Source organism: Triticum urartu, chromosome 4A, assembly GCF_056163025.1.
Source record: "Triticum urartu cultivar PI428250 chromosome 4A, HENAU_Tu73, whole genome shotgun sequence".
Taxonomy (NCBI): domain Eukaryota; kingdom Viridiplantae; phylum Streptophyta; class Magnoliopsida; order Poales; family Poaceae; genus Triticum; species Triticum urartu.
Window position 1 is genome coordinate 536,020,698 of NC_141876.1, and position 27,456 is coordinate 536,048,153.

Below are 27,456 nucleotides of genomic sequence, written 5' to 3' on the forward strand. Positions count from 1 at the left end.
TCCTGAGAGGAAGATGTGCGGTGCTAGGTTGGCAGCCGCCCATTCCAGTTTCTTTTTTCTATCTTTGGTAACACATGGACATGACATTTAGGAAGTTGCACTACAAATATTGAAGGAGCCAAATAAATGACACTCAAATACAAGGAGATTATGGAATCTAAAACACAAAACACTGAAAGGCATGATATAGAATCAGACAGAGGGAGAGAGGCCACACATACTCATGAAGTAATGAATTCAGCATTCAATTGTTACATGAAGTGCTACACCAAAACAATAAGGACACAACTACTGGAAATTTAAGGGCTTCAAGCTGAATATTGTAAAGTCACCAAGAAATGTCACTCAGTTCCATGGAGATCTTTGGCTACCAGTTCTTGACATGATGTATTCTGAGATATGACCTGCAAAGCAACGAGAGGAAGACACTCTTCAGCATGTCTCCTAAGAACAGAGATGGGGATACATGCAGAGAAGAGAGACGGGGAGCTTGTCACCAAGTTTAGTCACCAAATTTGCATTATCCATTTTCTGTTTTAAGAGACAACAGAGCCAATAGTCACATTCCTATGGGCAGAGATCAGGCCATAAGAATTTAAGACAAACAGATAAGCACTAAAGTATATGGGACGTCCTTCAAAATTTGAGTCAACCTTTCATACAAATCCAAGCAAATCTAATAAAGCTCCTTAATCGGAGATGGTGAAAAAATGATGGAAGAGGAGGTGCTGCTACTTACCTCGATGCTGGTGCCATGGATCTAGAGCTCGAGGGAGAGGGGGCGCCGCTGCTTCCCATCTGCCTTGCCTGATCTCGACTGGGAGAGGGGGGCTCCTAATGTTATGCATGTTAGGCTTCTTCAAACTTCCAAATATCCGACACTCAGATTAGGATGGCTGGTTGGGTCCTGATCTTTAGAAATGAGGCTGGTTGTGTCCTGATCTTCAGAAATGACCAGCAGTCCCTGATCTCAGCTTAGCAAGGCAGAAATAGTTACAACATGAATTTAGAAATGACATCTAACATTCATATAAGAGACCTATATCAGTAGCTGCACATACACAATAACAACAAGAATATGTGAATGTCAATGAAAGCACAATCTGAGCATCAAAGATGGCCTGAAGGAGCACAATCGAAATATATGCCAATTGTGCACCTCTTAAGATGCATCCATATGATATTGTTTATTGGGTTTCACCACTTCCTTTATGAGCACATGAATTCACTCTACAAACTTAGTTGCTGTACAACCCGTGCATTCCATAGCCACATCAGTAACCATGCACTTAAATTCGCTACTAAAAATCTCTAAGACATGAGTTAGCTTTTAGCAAGCCTAGGCATGGCGCGACGACTCGATTTGGAGTTTCCTTCAAAGGGAAGGAATCGAGACAAAGACCTTTTTCTATGGAAGCACCTATTCTTCTAACATTGGCAGATGACATATCTCCAGCGAAACTTGAAATCCATGAGGACACAGCCCAGTAAAACTGTAGTAATAAAATATAATCAACAAACTAAATTAGAAACTATCTCAATGAGCTAGAATGGTCCAAATTTCTGTACAAATGAGGCAAACCATTGAATTCATTAAGCACCCTTTTGTAGAGGCATATACTGAGAGGACGATATTTGAGTTTATTGTGCATTAAGGCAACATTAGTACTGTGCCGATAAACTACCAATGTTAACATTGTTACATACCCAGTTATTCTCGTCAATTAGAGAGGTTATTTGTGAGGAAACATTTAATATCACCTATCTTGTCTACAGCCTAGCAAAGAAAAAGATGTAGTTAGTCACTGAAGAAATTGTTCCTTCCATTAAAAACAAAAGTTATTGAGCCAAGATTTATTTGCTAAAATCTTAGGCGTGGGTGGGTGTATTTACAGAAGGCTTATCCTCTGAAGCATAAGTAAATGTATGTTTATTGAAGACTTTAATTCTACAATCACTAAAAGGCAAAATAGAATACAGTGAGAGAAGGGCAAAATATATAAAGAAAATAGCTAGGGGTATTTACCTACTTATGTCTTGATCAAATTCCCTCATGTCGCTACATTATTGATCTTGGTAGCCTGGCAAACCATGGAGGAGGTCCGAGATGGCAGCGTTTCAGTTTTGAGCTACTCATGCTTGCATCTAGCGGACAATATACTTATAATTTTCTGTTTCTAAAGATTAGGTGGAATCTTCTAAGGAGCCTACAATTAGTAAATAGTAGTTGAAACTTTAAGACATTCTTCCATCTTGAAAACTGAAATAGAGCGAGGCCCAAGGACTCACCAGTAGATACACATAGTTCAAATTTTGTGTAAAACACTTGAGGTGATGAATCAAATTAAGCACACTACTAAAGATGAGTACCTCCATTACAGCAGAAGTTTTTTTATTAACTATGATGTATCTGGCACAGAAAGCCGCAAATTAGCAGGGAAGACAAAAATGGAACTGGATTATTAAAACTAATTTGGTTAGTAAAACCAAAGTAAAATTAAACCAGTGTGAGTTTGCATACATATTCTAAATATGCAGAAAAGGTGTTACATACTATCCAAGATTTCACTGTCAAGCTTAATCTTGTAATGGTGGAAATAAAAAGAAAAGCATCAAATGATTAGTACCAGAAGTAAGTACATCTGCAACTATATAAATTATTAATGCAATCAAGCCTAATGTTTGCTATATCTACTTTTATAAAGTTCGGATGCCTGTTCCTTGTATCAAATGATATTTGAACTTTGTATTTGACACTGAGTACATAACACAGATACTACAACAAGCATGTCTATACAGTTCTTCTGAAACCCAAAGCAAAAATCTTGCAGTCTGAATAGTTATGTCTTTAGAGCTAAATGTTCCTACCAAAAAAATACAGAGCATGTTTGCACGAAACAGGGTTCAGTCAGAGTCAGGAGGATATCATGCGTCGAGTACTTCCTATCCGCGGCAGCCGGAGCTATGTGTGCCTGACAAACAAATATGTAAACAGATTTGTTAACTCCAAAATTCCAGAACCTATCATCATGTCAAAAAAATGATAGGAGAAAAAACATTTATATGCTTACAAAGTGCATACAGTCCTCTTAATTTCCAAAAAAAACATGAACACGGTAACAACATTGAGAAGGAAATAAACAGTGCGATCTTTGCATATATAGGCAGAAAGAGAGAGAGAGAGTGACACAGATCAGGAGTTAAAGGGGGAGAAGGATTGACAGGAGCTCACCTTGACATCAGCCATCCCTCGATGACGCTTCACTGCAGATCCATGAGGCTACTGCTCCTTGTCCGTATCGTCGACCTCTCCTCCAAGCCCTGAGGCGTCCCCTGCCTGGGTCTCCAGCCTCACTGCTCCACCCCCACCAGACTGAATGCATGATACATGCATCAAAATGAATAGTATCCCGCCCTCAATTCCTCAATGGCAGTCTAAGATTGGCATCAACGAACGATTTTTTATCCGTACGAAGGTTTGTCGGGGGTGGATCTGTATTTCAATTAGTTTGGTGTGGAACAGTTTAGGTACTGCTCTTCTTTCAGTGTTGTTTTAACAATAAAATGAAAATAACCATATTAAGATTCTATGTGAACCTGTGTAAGCATTGATACGATGAAAAGAAATGTTAACATAGATAACACAAGTTCGACATTTTTTTCCTTTTTGCATAGGCATGTACTACCATTGACAGTAACTATTTATTAAGATTTAACTAAGATAAAATACATCATATCAGGAGGAGCTCAGCCAGCAGAAGGAAGGCTCTATCAGAATATTTATTACCTTAAACATATTTAGGTGAAATATCTTCAAGCGTTCATTCTCGTGAGCTTCAAGCAAGTGTATGTAAAACTCAATTGATCACGGGAGGTGAAACAGTTGACCTCATTGAACCAAAGGCATGAAAATAAATTAGACATTGGTGTAAGGGCACACACGATGAAAGAACCATCGGGCACATCTGCACAATTGTTATACACTTGATCAATTCATTTAGGCTGTGTTTGATAGCAAAGTATCAGAAAAACTAAAGTATCAAAAACTGCAGTAATTTAGTCAGTAGGTACACAATACCATGGTTTTAAGTTAGCAGAGTTTTTTGGAGTATTAAGAATACAAAGCACGTGTTTGGCTACAACACATAAAGTTGTAAAATTTGTTGCCTAGCCATTAGGCAGAAGCATCTAGCTTGTTGTGGTAGCAATGCAAAGACATGCAGCTGGCCGGTTGTCAACTGTTCCCGTTGCGTTAATCTAGCTCGGTAGGTTGGCTAGCCCTTGCCATTCGCGTCCATGCATATGAACTGAAGCAAACAGGTAGCAGCGGCGCAGTGGTCCCCTCCGGTCCCATATGAGGGTGACCTCCGTGGTGCACAGGTAGCAGCGACGCGGTGCTCCCCTCCGGTCGCATATGAGGATGGGTCGCGGCACCATCCGCAGGTACCAGCTGTTAGAATTAATGGGCTAGGCCCATAGCAATTTCTGAAATCTCAAAGCCCATGTGTAAAATGGCAAGTGGTGGTGCTAAGTTTAGTCCCATCTTGGAAGTTGGAGAAGAGTTGGACCTCTTTATATAATGGGTTCTCTCTACCACTCTAAGTGATGTGTGAGAAGAGAAAGAGAAAACCACACGCGCTCGCTCGCCTCGCCTCGCCTGGCCGGGCCGGGCCGGAACTCCATCCCAAACGCCGGCATGCATCGGCGCGTGGGAGAGCAGGTCTCCGGAACCTTTCGTCTTTGCGATCCTGCACCGGGAGAGGATGAATTAGGTTTTTGGGAAGCGCTGTGCGCGACTGCTCAAATTCGTCATCACGGGTCGTCTTCCGTCCAAGTCGGGCGGTGCTATTCATCGCCGTCAACAGCAGATCGTCGCCAACATCGTCATCAACACTGTCGCACCCATAATAGCTAACGATCAGTACGTTCAACATCTTCTGTTCATGTCTGTTTCTACAGCTACTGTTACGTGTTTGCTGCTGTTATGCATGTCTTGCTGTTCTTCTAGTTTGCTAGATTTTTGCATGCTAGTATCTCTTCTAGTCATGAATTATTTACTGGAATTAATCATGAACTTGCCTAATTTTCCAACAATCCAAAAACCTAATTGTAGGCAATTTCCTGAGTTAACTATGGCTGGATTCGCTGATGCACTGAGGCCGGATAAGTTTACCGGTGTGCACTTTAAGAGGTGGCAGGTGAAGACCACGCTCTGGCTTACTGCTCTGAAAGTTTTCCACGCTAGTGTTGGTGCTCCAGAGGGAATGACCGACGAGATCGGAGAAAATTCCAGGAAGCCAATACTATGTTTGTGGGATACATTCTGAGTGTTCTTGCTGACCGTCTGTGTGATGTGTACATGCACATAAACGACGGAAAAATTCTGTGGGATGCACTGAATGCAAAATTCGGTGCAACAGATGCAGGCAGTGAACTGTACATCATGGAGAGTTTTCATGACTACAAGATGGAGAATAACCGTTCTGTGGTTGAACAAGCTCATGAGATACAGTGCATTGTGAAGGAACTTGAACTCCTTAAGTGTGTTCTACCCGACAAATTCGTGGCTGGGTGCATGATTGCAAAGTTGCCTCCTTCATGGAGGAATTTCGCCACAACTCTGAAGCATAAGAGACAGGAGATATCAGTTGAAAATCTGATTGCATCTCTTGATGTTGAAGAAAAAGCTCGGGCTAAAGATACCACTGAAAAAGGAGGTGAGGTTCAGCCTACTGCTAACATGGTGCAGAGGTACCCACAGAACAAGAACAAAGGGAAGAACAAACCTGTTTCCAACAAGCCTACCAAGACTACTACCTTCAAGAAGAAGAAGTTCAACAAGGCTGAGTTAGAGTGCTACGCCTGTGGGAAGCCTGGACACTTTTCCAAGGAATGCCCTGAACGTGCAGACCGCAGAGGGAAAACAAGCTCCAAGACTGTCAACATGGTGACCGCTAGCAATACTGATGGGTATGGTAATTTACCTATTGTGCTTTCAGTATTTCAATCATCTTCGTGGTGGATTGATTCGGGTGCTAACGTTCATGTGTGTGCTGACATCTCCCTGTTTACTTCGTATCAGGTCGCAAGGGATTCTTCCGTCCTAATGGGGAATGGGTCACATGCTTCTGTTCGTGGCATTGGCACGGTGGATCTGAAGTTTACTTCGGGAAAGATCGTGCAACTAAGGAACGTGCAGCATGTCCCTACTATGAACAAGAATCTAGTTAGCGGCTCCCTTCTATGTCGAGATGGATTTAAGGTAGTTTTAGAGTCCAATAAAGTAATCGTGTCAAGATTTGGACAATTTATAGGAAAAGGCTATGAGTGCGGAGGCTTGTTCCGCTTTTCTCTTTCAGATTTTTGCAATAAATCAATAAACCAAATGTGTGCTAGTGTTAATGATGATGCAAGTATTTGGCACTCTCGTTTATGTCATATTAATTTTGGTTTAATGTCTCGGCTATCCAGCATGAGTTTAATTCCGAACTTCACAGTTCCCAAAGGTTCTAAGTGCCATAGTTGTGTGCAATCTAAGCAACCTCGAAAGCCTCATAAGGCTGCCGAGGAGAGAAACTTGGCACCTCTAGAACTCATACATTCTGATCTTTGTGAGATGAATGGTGTGTTGACAAAAGGTGGAAAGAGATATTTCATGACTTTGATTGATGATGCGACTAGATTTTGCTATGTTTATTTGTTGCAAACTAAAGATGAAGCATTAGACTACTTTAAAATCTATAAAGTTGAAGTTGAAAATCAACTAGAGAGAAAGATCAAGCGTCTTAGGTCCGATCGTGGTGGAGAGTATTTTCCAAAAGTTTTTGATGAATTTTGTGAGGAACATGGTATTATTCATGAGAGGACGCCTCCCTATTCACCTCAATCAAATGGAGTGGCCGAGAGAAAAAACCGCACTTTGACTGACTTGGTGAATGCCATGTTAGACACTGCTGGTTTATCTAAGGCATGGTGAGGGGAGGCTCTATTGACTTCATGTCATGTCCTGAATAGAGTTCCCAACAATAATAAAGAGAAAACCCCTTATGAGGAGTGGGTTGGGAGAAAACCATCACTTTCTTATTTGCGCACTTGGGGATGTTTGGCAAAGGTCAATATTCCTATTCCTAAGAAACGCAAACTTGGACCAAAGACAGTGGATTGTGTCTTTCTAGGGTATGCTCAACGGAGCATTGCTTATAGGTTTTTAGTGGTAAAATCTGAAGTACCTGATATGCATGTTGATACTATAATGAAATCTCGTGATGCAACATTTTTTGAGAACATATTTCCTATGAAAGATATGCATAGCATTGCTAGATTTTCTTCTGAGATAATTCCTGAATCTAGTACAACTGATGAATATTTCGAACAATCACATGAGGAAGTCCTTGAGAAGGATAACAATGAAGTTCCTAGAAGGAACAAGAGACAAAGGATTGCAAAATCCTTTGGTGATGATTTCATTGTATACCTTGTGGACAACACACCCAAGACGATTGCAGAAGCATATGCATCTCCGGATGTAGATGATTGGAAAGAAGCTGTTCATAATGAGATGGACTCAATTCTTTCTAATGGAACTTGGGAACTAACTGATAGACCATATGGTTGTAAACCTGTGGGCTGTAAGTGGGTGTTCAAAAAGAAGCTAAAGCCTGATGGTACTATTGATAAATACAAGGCTCGGCTAGTGGCCAAGGGCTACACTCAGAAAGAAGGCGAAGATTACTTTGACACCTATTCACCCGTTGCTAGAATGACCACCATTCGAGTGTTACTTTCCTTGGCTGCCTCTTATGGTCTTATCATTCATCAAATGGATGTAAAGATAGCTTTTCTCAATGGAGAGTTGGAAGAGGAGATCTATATGGACCAGCCTGACGGGTTTGTGGTAAAGGGTGAAGAGAGAAAGGTGTGCAAGTTGTTAAAATCTTTGTATGGTCTGAAACAGGCACCTAAGCAATGGCATGAGAAGTTTGAAAGAACTTTGACTTCTGCAGGATTTGTCATTAACGAGGCTGATAGGTGTGTTTACTATCGCCATGGTGGGGGCAATAGTGTCATATTATGTTTGTATGTGGACGACATACTGATCTTTGGTACAAACATTAATGCAATTAATGAGGTCAAGTCTTTTCTATCAAAAAGTTTTGACATGAAAGATCTGGGAGAAGCCGATGTAATTCTAAACATCAAACTTATTAAGGATGAGAGTGGGATTACATTAACGCAATCTCACTATGTTGAGAAGGTCTTGAACCGATTCGGTTTTATGGATAGCAAGCCTTCTCCAACACCTTATGATCCCAGCGTGACACTCAGAAAGAACAAGAAAGAAACGAGAGATCAATTAAGATACTCTCAAATTGTCGGTTCACTCATGTACTTAGCTAGCGCTACAAGACCAGATATCTCTTTTGCTGTGAGCAAACTGAGTAGGTTCATGTCCAACCCGGGTGATGATCATTGGCATGCACTAGAAAGGGTCTTGCGCTATCTGAGAGGTACTATGAGTTACGGAATTACTTATTCAGGGCATCCTGCTGTGCTAGAAGGATATAGTGATTCAAATTGGATCTCCGATGTTGATGTACTTTACGCAACAAGTGGGTATGTATTTACTCATGGTGGTGGCGCAGTGTCATGGAGGTCTTGCAAGCAAACCATATTGACGAGGTCAACTATGGAAGCAGAATTAACTGCTTTGGACACAGCTACTGTTGAGGCAGAATGGCTGCGTGAGCTCTTGATGGACTTGCCGGATGTTGAAAAACCTGTACCGGCTATTCTTATGAATTGTGATAACCAAACGGTTATCGCTAAAGTGAACAATTCTAAAGATAATGCAAAGTCATCAAGACACGTGAAAAGACGTTTGAAGTCTGTCAGGAAGTTGAGAAACTCCGGAGTAATAACTGTTACGTATATACAAACAGACAAAAACCTGGCAGATCCCTTTACAAAGGGACTATCACGAAATGTGATAGATATTGCATCGAGGGAGATGGGTATGAGACCCATAGATGTTACACCATAGTAGTAACCCAACCTTTGTGATCGGAGATCCCGTGAATTAGGATCTGGGAAGAACAAGCTATTGGTTAACTGAGGAGAGTAATAACTTATGATCGTCTCCAAGTGAAGATGCAAAACTCTCAGAGCTGTAAAGCTCAGATCTGTAAGGCAGGTCGGCAACATGCCTTAATGTGGTTCTATTGGCTATAATTAGCAAAGATGCTATCCTACAGAGCAGTCTTGAAAGAACACACCTATATGAGTTCTGACTGCAAACATCGCAGTCTATAAGATTTGGGTGATCTCTAGTAAACTCACGAAGAGACCAGGGAGTATGACGTATAAGCTCCAAACCGCGGGGTAGCCTACTGGCGGTCAGGTACTGGTTAAGACTTTGAGTGAAACCTGTTCACACAAAACTAGCAATTCAAGGCATAGTCCATTGTCAAGTTGTGAATGGATGTAGCTTAAAGTTCTAGGCAGAAGTTCAACTTAACAGTCTCTGCTGAAACACTGGTATATTAAACAAGTGGTGAGAGAAGGCAAATCTCTAAATGGGTATTTGAGATCTGGTGGGGGATTGTTAGAATTAATGGGCTAGGCCCATAGCAATTTCTGAAATCTCAAAGCCCATGTGTAAAATGGCAAGTGGTGGTGCTAAGTTTAGTCCCACCTTGGAAGTTGGAGAAGAGTTGGACCTCTTTATATAGTGGGTTCTCTCTACCACTCTAAGTGATGTGTGAGAAGAGAAAGGGAAAACCACACGCGCGCGCTCACTCGCCTCGCCTCGCCTGGCCGGGCCGGGCCGGGCCGGGCCGTGCCGAGGCGAGGCGAGGCGAGGCGTACATGCGACATGCGCGTGAATGGTCCGCCGAAATCCGGTCCGTCTCCTTGCAGGAGCGCAGCTTCCTTTTTTGCCGTTTTATTTTTATGTCTTGGCAGACAAGTTTTTGATTTCTTGTCCGGTAAGTATACGAATTAGAAACCGAGTCGGTTTGGGATTGTGGTCGCGACACAATACCGCCTCTGGTCCTAATATATATACAGCTACCGGCTGCGGCCAAAGATACACCGAAAAAAACCTAGGGTTTTGCCTCATCTCACAACTTGCGCCGCCATCGTAGTCTACTCCATCCCAAACGCCGGCGTGCATCGGCGCGTGGGAGAGCAGGTCTCCGGAACCTTTCGTCTTTGCGATCCTGCACCGGGAGAGGACGAATTAGGTTTTTGGGAAGCGCTGTGCGCGACTGCTCAAATTCGTCATCACGGGTCGTCTTCCGTCCAAGTCGGGCGGTGCTACTCATCGTCGTATTCATCGCCGTCAACAGCAGATCGTCGCCAATATCGTCATCAACACTGTCGCACCCATAATAGCTAACGATCAGTATGTCCAACATCCTCTGTTCATGTCTGTTTCTACAGCTACTGTTACGTGTTTGCTGCTGTTATGCATGTCTTGTTGTTCTTCTAGTTTGCTAGATTTTTGCATGCTAATATCTCTTCTAGTCATGAATTATTTACTGAAATTAATCATGAACTTGCCTAATTTTCCAACACCAGCGGCTAGATGGAGCGATTTATTAGCACATCAAGGAAGAAGATAATGACGATAGTACCTTCTTTTCAGCTGCTCTGCTTTTTAAAAAGAGGTTTGGAGTTCTTTTTTTTATACAGAGAAAAAACCACAGTTTATCCAATACTGCAGTTTTAAAACCATTGTTGTTAATGGCAGCCAAACACCTCGTTGTAATTAAAACCATGGTAATCCAAAAAACTGCAGTATTCTTAGAATACTTCAAAAATACCAAGCTAGAATTTATCAAACATAAGTAAATGCTACTTACAACTCGGTAGAACAGGATCTTGGCCAGAGGCATTAAACTTCACAAGCCCTTAGACTGATAAAAGTAAAATTCTCGTCGATAGCAGTGTGATTGTACTTGTTTAAGCGCTTGTTCTGAAGAACTTCCTCCCAGACACATGTGCAATCGTAGTGCGCTGAAATGGCATACTCTGCTTTCTTTCTCCATAAGAAATACTTAATGATAAGCGTTGAATCAACATTAAAACGCAATTTGCTATCCAACCAGATGGAGTACCTAACAGGTAAAATGTGTTATGTTAGCCATGGAACCCAGTCATCTCCACAACAGACAACTTCTACAGTGGGATAGGAGCCTGCATATGAGGCATATCAACAAACCTATCAGCCTTGCAAGCAATTTGTCAGCAAAATCCAACTCTATGCCAAACATAGCAACTAATCATATGCACAACAACTGCGAATCTAGCACATACAGCACCAAAGGACATTGAAATTCGCTCCTGAATTCCAATAAACCAATACAGTCGTGCTTTTTAATTATATCCTTATTTTTTCATAAATTATATGCCTAAAGTTGTTAACTAAGAGCACACTATGAGAACATCTTTGAATTTAAGTTCCAATGCAATGAATTGAAACTAAGTAGTACTGATCCTTAATTGCCAAAAAACGCAGGAAGATGAGCGTCTCATGAAGGATATGGGAATGGATGCATACAGGCTCTCCATCTCATGGACAAGAATTCTTCCAGGTTGATATATTCAGGCTGGATAAAGGTATGTGAAGTACAGCATATAACACTCACAGGGTTAAGTGACTGTGCTCTGCCAAGGCCCACATACACTGAATAATCCCCCAGCCTACAAATCCCAAAAGGCATTGCTATCAGACTATCACCAATATGAGCGAATATTTGGGTGCTGCCGAGACCTGCACCACGACCCAAATTCAGACAATGGATCGCCATCATACAGCGACACAGCCAAATGGCGTAGCACACAGATGAACGCCACCATAACATCATATTAGGAAAACAAATGAGCATATGTCAACTATCGCCGAACTTAATCGACCCTCCCAGTCCTTTTTTATTTACTTGCCGACATGTTTAGTCTACTTGTTGAAAAAAATGCACCTTAAGCCTGATTAGCATTTTTATTAGGTTTTGCTGGAGCCACTTGCGTGACAATGAGTCATGTGCATTAGATGATATCACGTAATGTAGATGATTGATCATACGAAAGAGAATTTGTGATGCACTTCCACCATTCCTTGGCTTATAACCACCACGCATGAGTCCAAAGAAAAAGAAGAGCGCCAAATCACCTTAATAAAATTTGACGTATGCATACAATGGATGTATTGATAAAGGTAGGTTACAATCTATCACACAGAAAGAACTATGGAGAATCTATGATAGAGCACGTGTTCAGCAGAACGGACATGGATAGCTTGATGGACCAGGACATTAACAAGCAACAGCTAATTGGTCTGCTAAGTAAATGGGTGTACACTGTGAAATGTCCATAAATACATATTATAAAACAAACATCTATGTTCTTCTGGGCAAAACTAATAAGTATACAAATCAGTGAATGTACGTATGTTCCATTAGATTGAAGGTCAGTTTGGGTTTTGAATGCAAGTGCTGATAGGAGATAATTACCGGTATCCCAACAGCCCATTGCTTCCTTTGGCATCATCGCCAAATCCCGCAAGGAGGTAGGCACTAAGAAACCAACCTGCAGAAGACCCGAATAAGTTAGTAACCCCTTCATCCAACAGAAGAACAGCAGAGGAAAAAAGAAGAGGCGGACAGGTTTTTCTGACCAGCAATGAACGGTCGGCCATCTTGAACATCTCGGTATCAAGCACGGGTAGGCCATGGCTCAACCTCCCAATCGCGGAGAGGATCAGGGGGTAAAGCAGATCCCCTCTGGCCAGTTTTTATCAGTAACAGAGGTAGACGGCTCCTGCGAAGAAACAAAAATATATATAATGAATAGAGAGCGCAAGCGGCTACAGAAAACTACAACGAAAAGCAGTTAACACAAAATCCAATCCTAGAGTGTGGGGACCCCGACTCATAAGTCGTGATCACCGAATGCACGTGTACAGTGATCCCAGAGATCAATGCTCACTGAACACACAGAAGCTGAATAACAAGAGTCTTACATCCATACATACCGCATTACACAAGTAGGACCATTATGGTCAAGTCTTGAGTATAACATCGCAGCGGAAATCTTCGTCGATAACTTGGACCCATGCCATCTGCCTTAACCCTACAGGCATTCTGACTGGGAAGCGTCCTAGCTCGCATGTTCGTCACCGAGGTACTCTTCTTCATATTATGTTATTTCATGCCTGGCCAATAAAATAACCAGTGGCAAGCCAATGAGTACTTTGAATGTACTCGCAAGCAACCCAAGGGTGATAACAGAATAATTATGCAAGGCACTACTGCTAATTTGGCATTTTTGCGGAAAGCTAGTTTTTCTCATGCAAATATGATCAACATTTATCAAGGATATGAATGCGTCTGCAACAAGTATCAGGAGGTTACAGACATCAACATCGGGATAGAGTTGTGAACAACTCATACTCAAGCTCATCGTGACTTCCTCACGAATCACGTCAACAGATTTACCAAACCGTGTTGTTTGTCAGAAACATATGGACGTAGTCTAAGCAGCAGCACCCAACTGTCCTTGACCGTGGACACGGCTATTCGAATAGTTTTACACTCTGCAGAGGTTGCACACTTTACCCACAAGATCCGGGGAACTTCCGTGTCATCCACGACCCGCGATACCTCAAGTACCCGGGGTAAGCACCCGATCACTATCTTTCCCTAGACAACACTAACAAGGAGTCCACTCGTTGTTCCGTATCCTCACGATGTACATCATACGAGACTCACTCGAGATCGTAACATCCGAGAGGGGACACAACGGTGTATCCGGTGCCCTATGAAAACAGTCATGGCCGCCCTACCTGGCACGACCCCGTCCCGAGAGAGCGCACCAACAACTCTCCCGTCACTAGTAATGTGGGCTCCAAGCTAGTATCGGCCTAGGTAATCAATAATGCCCTTTCCCATATAAGGATAGAGTGGTTGCGCATGTAAGGTTGGGACAGTCGACAAATCTTAAATCTAATCCGTCTCTATAAACAACACTTTTATCGAGCCTCGGTACACTACTTCTCCACCAAGTAGTGACCTAGTTCATCATCATCTCCCAGGGGCATTAGTGGCACCCACTGGGCTTTTTGCAAGTATGTCAAACCACACTTGTTGCTTTCCATGCATAACCCTGATCTACTTTGCGTAGCAACTACTTAGCATCCTATCTACTTCCACCGGCATAACCCTCATAGAAAGGTAGGGTCATGCATCATGCAAGTGTCAACGAGAAAGGCAACGGAGGCACCACCTCAAGTGGCCACCGTTTTATCATGACTTCGATGCAAGCAATAAAAGTGCTATATGACATGCATAAAAAGGGGTTTCATAGACATGATCAAAGGGCTTCTTGCCTTGGTCTTCAAAGTCTTCAAGGTCTTCAAATATCTCTGGTCCATCTCCGAGCATTTCGTCTACTTCGTCAACTATCGTCGAAAACAACCATAATAAGCAACGCAACAAGGCAAGAATAAATGTGCTCTAAAAATATGAAGTTGACTTTTATTGGATACCTCTGGTCATATGAGGAATGACCAAAGTGATTTCATTGGAAGTGGATCAATGGATATTTCTAAACATTTCGATATGATGGAATCAAGGGGTTTATGGAATTGCAAGAAGTGTACAGAAACATATTTTTGAAAAATGAGCAAAGGCACCCATTTAACAGAGGATGATTTTAGAAGCATCTAGGAATTGGTCTCACTGGATTTGGAGTTGAAATGATTTTCCTATGAATTTGCAAAGTTGGCTATATATGAAGAAATAGACCGTTATTTGAGGTGATACAGAAAGTATTAGTAAAAATGTTCAAAAACTAAGTTTTGAACTTATAGACACCTAGGATTTTGAATCATGGAATTTGGATCAAAAATGGGCTCTCTGTGATTTTCTAAAGTTCAGCACAGAAATAAGAAAATAGGATTTATTTAATATGTGTGAAGGGAAATGTGCTAGAAAAATGTGCAAAAAGCACCATGTGATAGGGCATGATTTTAGGAACTACTAGAAATTTGAATCATCAAATTTAGAGTTAATTTGAATTGTTTATGGATTTTTGAAGCTGACTGGAAAAAGAAAAAGGAAATAAGGTTTTAACCTTATCCTGCACACGGGGCAGCAGATAGGCCGTGGGCCGGCCCAGCCGAATAGCCGCACGGGGTGACCGAGGCGACGTCGAAGGCGCCCACGCGAAGTGCGCCTTCACCGTGGGTACGCAAGAGGGGGCGAACCCGCCTCCACTTGCCAGCGTGGCCCGGTGGCTGGGCCACTGACGAGCGGGGCCTGCCTGCAGGGCCTTCGTCTTCCTCTTCCTCCCGCGCACTTGGCTGGCCGAGGGAGCAGAGAGCCCCGACGGCGACTGCCGGCGCTACGGAGCACCTCCGGCGATGCCCTGGCTATGGATGAGCTCGGCTTCGAGCGCCGCATCCATTCGTGTATGCCATGGCTGCTGGGGATGGTCGAGGCGACGGCGGCTTGGATGCCGGCGGACGGTGGCGTCGGGCGAGATTGGGCACGGCGCTACGGTGCGTCCTCGGACGAGGGAAAGAGCGTGGGAGCTCCGCCTTGCTCAGAGGAGCCTGCTGGTGGAGAGAGGAGAGGGAGAAGAGCTCGGGCTTGGCTGAATTTAGGTGGAGGCCGGCGGCTCGGCTCCGGCCTTGGAGGTGGATGGAGGGCTCGGGGAGAGGTTTGGCTTCGTCCCGTGGGTCTCTAGGAGGGAGAGAGGGTGAGTGGTGAGGAGAAGAGGGCTCGGGGAGGCCTTTAAATAGGCGGGCGACGGTCCACCGAGGACTCGTGCGCCGACGAGCTCGTTGCCGTCACCACGGGTCACAGGAGCACGTCGCGGTGTGTCTGGGGCGTTCCTGGATTCGGTCCAGAGCTAGGGGAGAGAAGAGAGAGAGCAGGGGGGCCAGGGGCACCGCACGTGTGAGCTTGCTCACTGGTGTACTCGGGCGGCCGGCGCGCGTGCGAGCAGGGGCAGGAGGAGGGAGAAGGAGGAGGGGGACAGGGGCGTAGCGTGCTGCGGACGTCGAGGCGCGTCGGCAGGCGTGCGGGGGAGGGCCGAGGTGGTCGGAGGCATCGGGCAGAGGGCAGCTACAGTGCAAGGGCGCACTGTAGCGTGCTCCAGAGCATGCATATGGCCGGCATGGCCATTTTAAAAGGTCAGGGGCATGTCCACTTGTGTCCTGGAGCTTCCTTGGATGCTCTAGAGTGGTCAGGAGCTAGGTGGGGGGCTGCATATAGAAATGAGAGAGAGAGGAGGAGTTGCCATGGGTAAACAGAGAGAGAAAGAGATGGGTTTCACCCCAAAAATAATTGAGCTGAGGCTAGGGAAGAGTTACTGGAGATAGGAGAAGACTAGGAGGAGATGTGGTAAAAAGTTGAGCTCAAGGAGATTAGTGGAAGAGGTCAAAATGATGATTTTGGGAAAATGGCAAAAGGTGTTTGTTGTTGGTTTGGGCAAGAAAATTAATTCCACTTGCCATGAGAATTAACAGGATGGAATGGCACATAGAAGTAGGATGTTCCACCAAGTTTGAGCTCATTTGGGCAAAGTAGCCAATGTAACTTTGGTAAACCCTAGAAATCAACAGAAATGGCTTTACCAAGATTTAGTCATGCAAATCTATTCTCCTTGATGCACCACTTGGTGCAGTGTCATCATTTGAGGATTTGAACATGTCCACAAAAATTCAGATCAAAAGGACACACTTGGCAATGTATAGTTGTTCAAATTTGATTCTGGTCAAAGAGGGTTTTGGGGTACTTTGATCAAGATAACATTCTCTCCAACTTGTTCCATTTGGTATAGATGCATTATTACACCATTTGAGCATGTGCACCAAGTTTGAGAGCATTTGGACATGTTTGACAGTGCAAAGTTGTTCAAACTTGAAAAAGGACAGAAGTGGTTTTGAGAGGGTTTCATGGGGTTATACTGTTCTCCATGACATGAGACTTGTCAAGAGCATCAAACATGTCATATGTGACATGCTAGAATTTTCTTGGAAATTTTGGGGAATATTTCCTTTGTAAATATTTCAAAAGCTTGAAATATCCAGAAAGGGTTTTTCAGGGATTTGACCAATATTTTGAACATGACCATGTGTTGAAACTCTTATATATGGGAAACATATGCCCCCTGAGTTTCCCTGATTTTTCTCAAATATTTTTGAAACAATAAAATAATTTTTCCCTATTAAAGACCATTTCTGGCCTTAAGAAAAAGCTTTTAAATAAAATAGGAAAATAACTTCTAAAATTATATTTTTGTGGTTTTGGGGTATCCTGTATCTAATAGGAGTCAAATATATTTTTGGAAAGATTTTTACTACCCTGAATTAAGTACTTGCAGTACAAATCTTAATTCAGGGGTTTTTGGAAAACTAATTTTTGAAAATACTTTTTGGCCAAATTATTTTTGTAAGAAAATACTATATTTCTCTATACACATGGCATGATCATTGGTTCAAGAGTTTGGATCAAGGAGATGAAGTATAGGAGTTGGAGGATTTATTTGATTTCTAGAGCACTTGCAAACAACAGACAAAATCCAAACAAGGCAAGGTCCAAAACACTCAAAAGTTTTTGTCAAACCACATTTTATCATGATTTATTAGCTTAAGTGTTGTGGCATGAAAATCAGGGTGTGACAGACCTACCCCCCTTACAAGAATCTCGTCCCCGAGATTCCCAGACTAGGCGCGGAAAGGAATACGGAAACTTGGATTTGGGGTAGTCTTCACGTCCTCATACTGCTTGTGCTTCCGTTTGGTGCTCCATTGAACCTTGAAGTACTCGATGGCATGGCTTCGTGTTTGTCGTCCTGCTTGATCCAAATTGCAATTGGGATCTCTCGCGTAGGTCATATTGGGCTGGAGGTCGATGGCTCGTGGTCGATGTCCTTGTAGAGACCGGGCTAGTTAGGAAGCTGGAAACATTTCCGGAGTTGTGTCATGTGGAAATATTATGCACAGTGGGTAACTCAAGTGGTAACTCTAGCTGGTAGCCGTCTACTTTTCGTCTCGCAGTGATCTCGAAGAGGGCCGATGAATCTTGGTGTGGGTTTCCTTGTCATGGAAATGCTTGGTTCCTTTGAGAGAAGTGGCTTGCAGATACACCTGGTCTTCAACGCGGACGTTTATTTCTTGGCGATGGTGGTTGGTATAGTTCTTCCTCCTTGGCATGGCGGTCTTCAAATGTTTCTTCACCAGCTCAGTGATTCTTCTTCCGTCTTCGGGTAGACAAGTATGTTACCAAAATAAGGATGACAACTATCTTGTCTAAGCACTCCATGAAAACTTTGTTCACGGGGTACATAAAGTAGGCTGGGGGTATTGGTGGTGGTCACGGTTGAGTATGGTCCGAGGTGTTCTCGATTTAGAGTCAAGACCTATGGTAATGACCCGACCATGTTGTGGCTTAGTAGGGCTTAAGGGTTTCAAGGATTCTATTATGCGAGTGAACATTTTATTATCTTATCCTTACGCACGGTTTCTGAGATGCCAATAGTCTATCTAGTCCTTCCAACAAATAACCTTATACCATCGAAAGCATCATCTCGTATAGGCCAAATCCAATCATCACTCATGATTTACCAAAGTCTCAGATAATTCCTCAGGGTCACTAATACAAACTCATGAAGTCATTTGTCCTCTATTCCTATATCCTCAAATTGGTCTTCCTTATGGCATCGTCAGTTCTTGTGCTATATTAGGGTGACAATGTGCTTGCTCACTACGTCCACTAGTTCCATAATGAACCCAGTGATAAGCAAGGTTACGGAGGCTTAACAGGTCCTCTTGCAATTCTGTGGGTTAAGCACATGGTTAAGGACTCGAGCTGGGGTATCTTGTGAAGTCTCGAAGGGTCTAAGAATGGGTTTCTAGTCTGGAGGGTTAAATATAACTCTACAGGGTTTCACTTGGTCGAGGAGACGGTAGCAAAAGTCTTCATTGCCAGTTGGTTGCCGAGGTAGAATCCTTGGTGCATCTTGTCTTGCTGATCTTCAGTTGATGAAAGAGATGCGGGGGAAAAGTAGCATAGAGGAGGGGAATGCCTAAAGGGGGTTCTATAGTGCAGGTGCAAACAAACAAGTGCCAAAAAGGGCCAATAAAAGGAAAACAAGGAAGGTGATATAGTCGCGTACTTGTTGCCTAGGGCAAAAGTGCGACTTATATCAAAACACAATCAAATAAAAACAAGCAACACACAGTCATGGTTCTATTCGAACCATCATACAGACTCGACTGCGCATAGGGGGTACACGACTCATCCTACCCTAGGGGTTCTCGGACTCAGTAATCGTGCCTTGAGCCTCGTGCAGTCTTCTGGGTTTTCCTCAGGTGTTGCTACGTCTCTTGTAGTTGTTCGATGAAACGATCCAGGTTGAGCCTGAAGATTCTTCAACAACTTCTTGCCTGTTGAAGTGACGGGGTGAAGGTGGCTCCTCGTAGCAGGCATTGACTCGGTCTTCTGTTGTCTTCTTATTCATGACGATCCCGTTTTGTTTTCTAGGGCGTCGATGGTACCAGGTAGGTAATCCTTTATGCAATGACATTAACAAGGCATAGTAGAGATCCAACATGTCGGTTACGTTGATGACAACATCGACACCAAGAGCGGGGGATGAAGAGAACCGTTTTCCTGCTCACTATAGTGAGGCGGACCAAATGGCGAGGTTCTCATCCACCGGTGGTTGCTGATACAACATCGGTAAGCACATGGTTGCTCTATTACCGATGCATATCATGATCTTGCATATTCTATGTCCTGATCATCGTAGGCTAAGGTTGCATCATCTTGGGGCAGTGTCAAGGGTGTCACCATCTCCTGGGTCTTCAGGTCCTCATTCCTCGAGGATGTATCTTCTGTTAGTATCGTCTTGTTGTGATGTCGCCAATCTTCTGTTCAGGAGATGTGGGTGAATGTTTGGCAAGGCATCTTCCTTCTAGATTATCCACGAGGATTACAAGGAATCCAGTGGTTAGAGGCATAAGGGTTCTAGCGACCAAAGGTTTTGAAGGGGAAGAGATCAATAAGGAAAGTATACCTTAGTTTTCAAAAAACTGAGAAGGGAAGAGAAGTATAGATAGTTTTGGAAACTGGTAGTAGTTTTCGAAATAGTTTTACCCTAACTAACAACCATGCTAACTAAGGCTTCCTACAGTCAGGATGGCTCTGATACCAGCTCTGTGGGGACCCCGACTCATAAGTCGTGATCACCGAATGCATGTGTACAGTGATCCCAGAGATCAATGCTCACTGAACACACAGAATCTGAATAACAAGAGTCTTACATCCATACATACCGCATTACACAAGTAGGACCATTATGGTCAAGTCTTGAGTATAACATCGCAGCGGAAATCTTCGTCGATAACTTGGACCCATGCCATCTGCCTTAACCCTACAGGCATTCTGACTGGGAAGCGTCCTAGCTCGCATGTTCGTCACCGAGGTACTCTTCTTCATATTATGTTATTTCATGCCTGGCCAATAAAATAACCAGTGGCAAGCCAATGAGTACTTTGAATGTACTCGCAAGCAACCCAAGGGTGATAACAGAATAATTATGCAAGGCACTACTGCTAATTTGGCATTTTTGCGGAAAGCTAGTTTTTCTCATGCAAGTATGATCAACATTTATCAAGGATATGAATGCGTCTGCAACAAGTATCAGGAGGTTACAGACATCAACATCGGGATAGAGTTGTGAACAACTCATACTCAAGCTCATCGTGACTTCCTCACGAATCACGTTAACAGATTTACCAAACCGTGTTGTTTGTCAGAAACATATGGACGTAGTCTATGCAGCAGCACCCAACTGTCCTTGACCGTGGACACGGCTATTCGAATAGTTTTACACTCTGCAGAGGTTGCACACTTTACCCACAAGATCCGGGGAACTTCCGTGTCATCCACGACCCGCGATACCTCAAGTACCCGGGGTAAGCACCCGATCACTATCTTTCCCTAGACGACACTAACAAGGAGTCCACTCGTTGTTCCGTATCCTCACGATGTACATCATACGAGACTCACTCGAGATCATAACATCCGAGAGGGGACACAACGGTGTATCCGGTGCCCTGTGAAAACAGTCATGGCCGCCCTACCTGGCACGACCCCGTCCCGAGAGAGCGCACCAACAACTCTCCCGTCACTAGTAATGTGGGCTCCAAGCTAGTATCGGCCTAGGTAATCAATAATGCCCTTTCCCATATAAGGGTAGAGTGGTTGCGCATGTAAGGTTGGGACAGTCGACAAATCTTAAATCTAATCCATCTCTATAAACAACACTTTTATCGAGCCTCGGTACACTACTTCTCCACCAAGTAGTGACCTAGTTCATCATCATCTCCCAGGGGCATTAGTGGCACCCACTGGGCTTTTTGCAAGTATGTCAAACCACACTTGTTGCTTTCCATGCATAACCCTGATCTACTTTGCGTAGCAACTACTTAGCATCCTATCTACTTCCACCGGCATAACCCTCATAGAAAGGTAGGGTCATGCATCATGCAAGTGTCAACGAGAAAGGCAATGGAGGCACCACCTCAAGTGGCCACCATTTTATCATGACTTCGATGCAAGCAATAAAAGTGCTATATGACATGCATAAAAAGGGGTTTCATAGACATGGTCAAAGGGCTGCTTGCCTTGGTCTTCAAAGTCTTCAAGGTCTTCAAATATCTCTGGTCCATCTCCGAGCATTTCGTCTACTTCGTCAACTATCGTCGAAAACAACCATAATAAGCAACGCAACAAGGCAAGAATAAATGTGCTCTAAAAATATGAAGTTGACTTTTATTGGATACCTCTGGTCATATGAGGAATGACCAAAGTGATTTCATTGGAAGTGGATCAATGGATATTTCTAAACATTTCGATATGATGGAATCAAGGGGTTTATGGAATTGCGAGAAGTGTACAGAAACATATTTTTGAAAAATGATCAAAGGCACCCATTTAACAGAGGATGATATTAGAAGCATCTAGGAATTGGTCTCACTGGATTTGGAGTTGAAATGATTTTCCTATGAATTTGCAAAGTTGGCTATATATGAAGAAATAGACCATTATTTGAGGTGATACAGAAAGTATTAGTAAAAATGTTCAAAAACTAAGTTTTGAACTTATAGACACCTAGGATTTTGAATCATGGAATTTGGATCAAAAATGGGCTCTCTGTGATTTTCTAAAGTTCAGCACAGAAATAAGAAAATAGGATTTATTTAATATGTGTGAAGGGAAATGTGCTAGAAAAATGTGCAAAAAGCACCATGTGATAGGGCATGATTTTAGGAACTACTAGAAATTTGAATCATCAAATTTGGAGTTAATTTGAATTGTTTATGGATTTTTGAAGCTGACTGGAAAAAGAAAAAGGAAATAAGGTTTTAACCTTATCCTGCACACGGGGCGGCAGATAGGCCGTGGGCCGGCCCAGCCGAATGGCCGCACGGGGTGACCGAGGCGACGTCGAAGGCGCCCACGCGAAGTGCGCCTTCACCGCGGGGACGCGAGAGGGGGTGAACCCGCCTCCACTTGCCAGCGTGGCCCGGTGGCTGGGCCGCCTCCGTCTTCCTCTTCCTCCCGCGCACTTGCCTGGCCGAGGGAGCAGAGAGCCCCGACGGAGACTGTCGGCGCTACGGAGCACCTCCGGCGATGCCCTGGCAATGGATGGGCTCGGCATCGAGCGCCGCATCCATTCGTGTATGCCATGGCTGCCGGGGATGGTCGAGGCGACGGCAGCTTGGATGCCGGCGGACGGTGGCGTCGGGCGAGATTGGGCACGGCGCTACGGTGCGTCCTCGGACGAGGGAAAGAGCGTGGGAGCTCCGCCTTGCTCAGGGGAGCCTGCTGGTGGAGAGAGGAGAGGGAGAAGAGCTCGGGCTAGGCTGAATTTAGGTGGAGGCCGGCGGCTCGGCTCCGACCTTGGAGGTGGATGGAGGGCTCGGGGAGAGGTTTGGCTTCGTCCCGTGGGTCTCTGGGAGGGAGAGAGGGCGAGTGGTGAGGAGAGGAGAGCTCGGGGAGGCCTTTAAATAGGCGGGCGACGGTCCACCGAGGACTCGTGCGCCGACGAGCTCGTTGCCGTCACCACGGGTCACAGGAGCTCGTCACGGTGTGTCTGGGGCGTTCCTGGATTCGGTCCAGAGCTAGGGGAGAGAAGAGAGAGAGCAGGGGGGCCAGGGGCACCGCGCGTGTGAGCTTGCTCACTGGTGTACTCGGGCGGCCGGCGCGCGTGTGAGCAAGGGCAGGAGGAGGGAGAAGGAGGAGGGGGACAGGGGTGTAGCGTGCTGCGGACATCGAGGCGCGTCGGCAGGCGTGCGGGGGAGGGCCGAGGTGGTCGGAGGCATCGGGCAGAGGGCAGCTACAGTGCAAGGGCGCACTGTAGCGTGCTCCAGAGCATGCATATGGCCGGCATGGCCATTTTAAAAGGTCAGGGGCATGTCCACTTGTGTCCTGGAGCTTCCTTGGATGCTCTAGAGTGGTCAGGAGCTAGGTGGGGGGCTGCATATAGAAATGAGAGAGAGAGGAGGAGTTGCCATGGGTAAACAGAGAGAGAAAGAGATGGGTTTCACCCCCAAAATAATTGAGCTGAGGCTAGGGAAGAGTTACTGGAGATAGGAGAAGACTAGGAGGAGATGTGGTAAAAAGTTGAGCTCAAGGAGATTAGTGGAAGAGGTCAAAATGATGATTTTGGGAAAATGGCAAAAGGTGTTTGTTGTTGGTTTGGGCAAGAAAATTAATTCCACTTGCCATGAGAATTAACAGGATGGAATGGCACATAGAAGTAGGATGTTCCACCAAGTTTGAGCTCATTTGGGCAAAGTAGCCAATGTAACTTTGGTAAACCCTAGAAATCAACAGAAATGGCTTTACCAATATTTAGTCATGCAAATCTATTCTCCTTGATGCACCACTTGGTGTAGTGTCATCATTTGAGGATTTGAACATGTCCACAAAAATTCAGATCAAAAGGACATACTTGGCAATGTAGAGTTGTTCAAATTTGATTCTGGTCCGAGAGGGTTTTGGGGTACTTTGATCAATATAACATTCTCTCCAACTTGTGCCATTTGGTCTAGATGCATTATTACACCATTTGAGCATTTGCACCAAGTTTGAGAGCATTTGGACATGTTTGACAGTGCAAAGTTGTTCAAACTTGAAAAAGGACAGAAGTGGTTTTGAGAGGGTTTCATGGGGTTATACTGTTCTCCATGACATAAGACTTGTCAAGAGCATCAATCATGTCATATGTGACATGCTAGAATTTTCTTGGAATTTTTGGGGAATATTTCCTTTGTAAATATTTCAAAAGCTTGAAATATCTAGAAAGGGTTTTTGAGGTATTTGACCAATATTTTGAACATGACCATGTGTTGAAACTCTTATATATGGGAAACATATGCCCCCTGAGTTTCCCTGATTTTTCTCAAATATTGTTGAAACAATAAAATAATTTTTCCCTATTAAAGACCATTTCTGGCCTTAAGAAAAAGCTTTTAAATAAAATAGGAAAATAACTTTTAAATTATATTTTTGTGGTTTTTGGGTATCCTATATCTAATAGGAGTCAAATATATTTTTGAAAAGATTTTTTCTGCCCTGAATTAAGTACTTGCAGTACAAATCTTAATTCAGGGGTTTTTGGAAAACTAATTTTTGAAAATACTTTTTGGCCAAATTATTTTTGTAAGAAAATACTATATTGCTCTATACACATGGCATGATCATTGGTTCAATAGTTTGGATCAAGGAGATGAAGTATAGGAGTTGGAGGATTTATTTGATTTTTAGAGCACTTGCAAACAACAGACAAAATCCAAACAAGGCAGGGTCCAAAACACTCAAAAGTTTTTGTCAAACCATATTTTATCATGATTTATTAGCTTAAGTGTTGTGGCATGAAAATCAGGGTGTGACATAGAGTAAGCAACATAGTATACAATAACAGTCTGAAACATGCCTTATGGTAGCTTGTAAGAGCTGGGATATGTGAGCATACACCAAGCCATTCAATTTTGTTACTGAAATTATTCCAAGAAAATATGCGGATTTTAAACATGCAAAAAGAGAGAACTGTTATTGTCAGATGCACGGCTCAAAGTAAGGTTGTAGTTTTCTATCAGTCTTCAGTGGGTATATTTATTGCTCTTGAGTGAGATAGCAGAAATATTTTAGCCTGAGAAGTCATTGCTCATTGTTGTTTGTAATTAGATTCATGGGGGTATGGTACAAGATACATTCAACTGTAACCTTGATTCCATATTAAATACAGAAATGATCACATAACATTGAAAAGAACCATCCACTAACTGAAATAGTAGTGTTATCTAAATTCATATCCCCCAACCATTTAAGGATAAAGTACTTCTACCTATAAACTGAAGCAGATGATTTCAGCAAACCCCATATTATATCCTACAGATTGCTCTTAGCTGGGCACATGCCTGTTGGTGCAGATTGCACGATGATTGAATTTAACAAATCATGTTATATCTCCAATGCAGTCAGCGGCCATTCATCACATGTCTTCAATAGTTACAGAAAAAGAGGCGTACGAAAGATTAGAAAGGAAAGAAACGCGGTCACCTATACTCGATCTCCAGACGGATCGTCTCTCTCCATTGCCGCGCATGAGGGACAAGGACGACAACGGCGACACCACGGACTGGTCAGCCTCCTGTTCTGTCTCTCCGGCGCATCAGCCTAGCACATTTCCTGTTTATCCCTTGCATCCTACTTGCATTGTTTAAAATTGAACCTGCCTCACTTGTTAAATGATTTCAAATTAAACACTATCTTAAAGAACGACCATGTTATTTATAGCTTTAATGCCATTGAGAATAGAATCCAGATTTCCATTCATGATTTTTTAGCAGACAACGAGGCCAAAAGATTGATATTGAGTTTTTCTGGCAACGAAGGTGGTGGCTTTTCTTTTCTAATGTGTATCATGCATACAAAAGTAATATAATAGGACAAAGGAAATAAGTTTCTGATGTTGCTGTCAATCTGTTATCACCGTAATGCGGAAGTATAAAACATATATAACCTCCAGGTCCTTCCTCTGAAACCATCTTCCCTTGAGCATAAACTCCTACTCCCGTAGATCATCGTTTGGCCTGTAGTCAGCTCTGCAATGCAACAATGTATCAAACAGGTTAACAGAGTACGGACCATTAAGTTAGGGATTTACTTAAAGAAGCATAGCTACTTATGTTCGTCTAATGAATATTTACTTGTAGCCACATCGACTTGTCTAACTCCCGGTAATAGGAAATCTAGGAATTTTTGTATTTAGGAGAATAGAGTAGCTTGCTGAGGTAGAACGGAAGCACTACTTAAAAAAGCATAGGATAGTAGAGTTCAAATACCACAGTACCAATTTCGTGAGCACAACACCACAACATTTGCAGGCAGACAGGCAGGAGGCAACCACTCAAGTTCATTTGTAACCTAAATTAATCGCCATCAATCTGATGAACTGAACTGCTAGTGCCATCTATATCATTAGCGTAATCCAAAAGACAAGGATGAATCTACTGGAATTACGGGACCGCGTGAAGCAATCATCCTACCCCAATTCAACAACAAGCAAATCGTATGGGAGGCAAGCACAATCGACCGCGCAAGTCCAGCGAGCCAAACCGACGCACCTCAAGCCCGCGTGGCTCAGATCCAAACCTACGCCTACCGAATCGAGACAGTGGGGCAGGGTGGGTTGGCTGAAGGAACGGAACATGGGAGATCACCTGGGCGGGCGGATGATGAAATTCACCAGCTGGTCCATCGGTTGAGACTTGAGAAAGAGAAGAATCTCCGGGGAGAGGGAGATTGGGTGCACGAAGCAAAGCAGTCAACTCTGCTCTCTCCCTCTCCTTGCTCGCTGGCCTCCCTCCCTCCTTCTCTCTCTCCTGTGGGGGTGAGAGGATTAACGTAGAAGACGAGCTTGGACCGGGTGTCGGTATGGCCGGCCCACTCGACCTGGATGACGCCCTTGTGGGACATGTAGCCGTCGCTGACGCCGAGGAGGACAGGGTCCTCGGCAGCGGGGGATCTGGAGGACCCCTCGCCCGCAGCTGCGTGGGTGGGAAGGGAAGCGCGGCGGGGCGTGTCCTGCGCGTCGGTGGCTCCCCAAATCCGGTGAGGCTGAGAAACGAGCAGAGGAGGCGGCGGCGGCTGCGTTGGTGTGGGGAATGAGAGGAGATCGCGTGCGTGGGGGAAGAATGCGAGAGGTGGAGAGTGATTTTTTTGTCTCTCTCTTTCTGCCCAATACGCGAGCGTCCCAGTCCCTCCCACCCAATCGTAACGCGTTTTTTATCCCCTCGTGATGACGTGTTTAGCGTGAGAAGCCCCCCTTGATGCGCACCTTATTGTTTTGGATATACACACATGACGTACTCTGTAA

At 43.9% G+C, this 27,456-nt stretch overlaps 1 protein-coding gene across 13 annotated transcripts; it reads right to left on the minus strand.

The window, feature by feature from the left end:
• LOC147976467 (putative hexosyltransferase MUCI70) lies at window positions 1–27,320 on the minus strand. 13 transcript variants are annotated; one of them, XR_015601539.1, is made up of 11 exons: window positions 25,638–27,320; window positions 12,674–12,816; window positions 12,510–12,585; window positions 11,649–11,773; window positions 10,863–11,117; window positions 3,788–3,965; window positions 3,233–3,493; window positions 2,869–2,972; window positions 2,290–2,410; window positions 740–2,207; window positions 1–404 (listed from the first exon to the last, which is right to left on the minus strand). XR_015601539.1 is itself a non-coding variant. In XM_087518811.1 (10 exons), exons 3-6 carry the CDS (start codon window positions 12,701–12,703, stop codon window positions 10,895–10,897), a joined length of 384 nt encoding a protein of 127 aa, XP_087374937.1. In that variant the 5' UTR covers window positions 12,704–12,816; window positions 25,638–25,809; window positions 26,101–27,320; the 3' UTR covers window positions 1–404; window positions 740–2,972; window positions 3,233–3,493; window positions 3,788–3,965; window positions 10,863–10,894. The 13 variants fall into 13 exon arrangements, 3 of the variants coding, with proteins under 3 accessions (XP_087374937.1, XP_087374936.1, XP_087374938.1); XR_015601538.1 differs by having other exon boundaries at window positions 740–2,410; XR_015601533.1 differs by having other exon boundaries at window positions 2,290–2,972.
• Window positions 27,321–27,456: the final 136 nt, after the last annotated feature.

Coding starts and splice junctions, on each gene's coding strand:
- LOC147976467 (XM_087518811.1), bottom strand. CDS start 12,703: ATGTTCAAGATGGCCGACCGTTCATTGCTG. Junction 12,586..12,673: donor TGGCCGACCGTTCATTGCTG/GTCAGAAAAACC, acceptor GGTCTTCTGCAG/GTTGGTTTCTTAGTGCCTAC. Junction 11,118..11,648: donor GAGCACAGTCACTTAACCCT/GTGAGTGTTATA, acceptor TTTACCTGTTAG/GTACTCCATCTGGTTGGATA.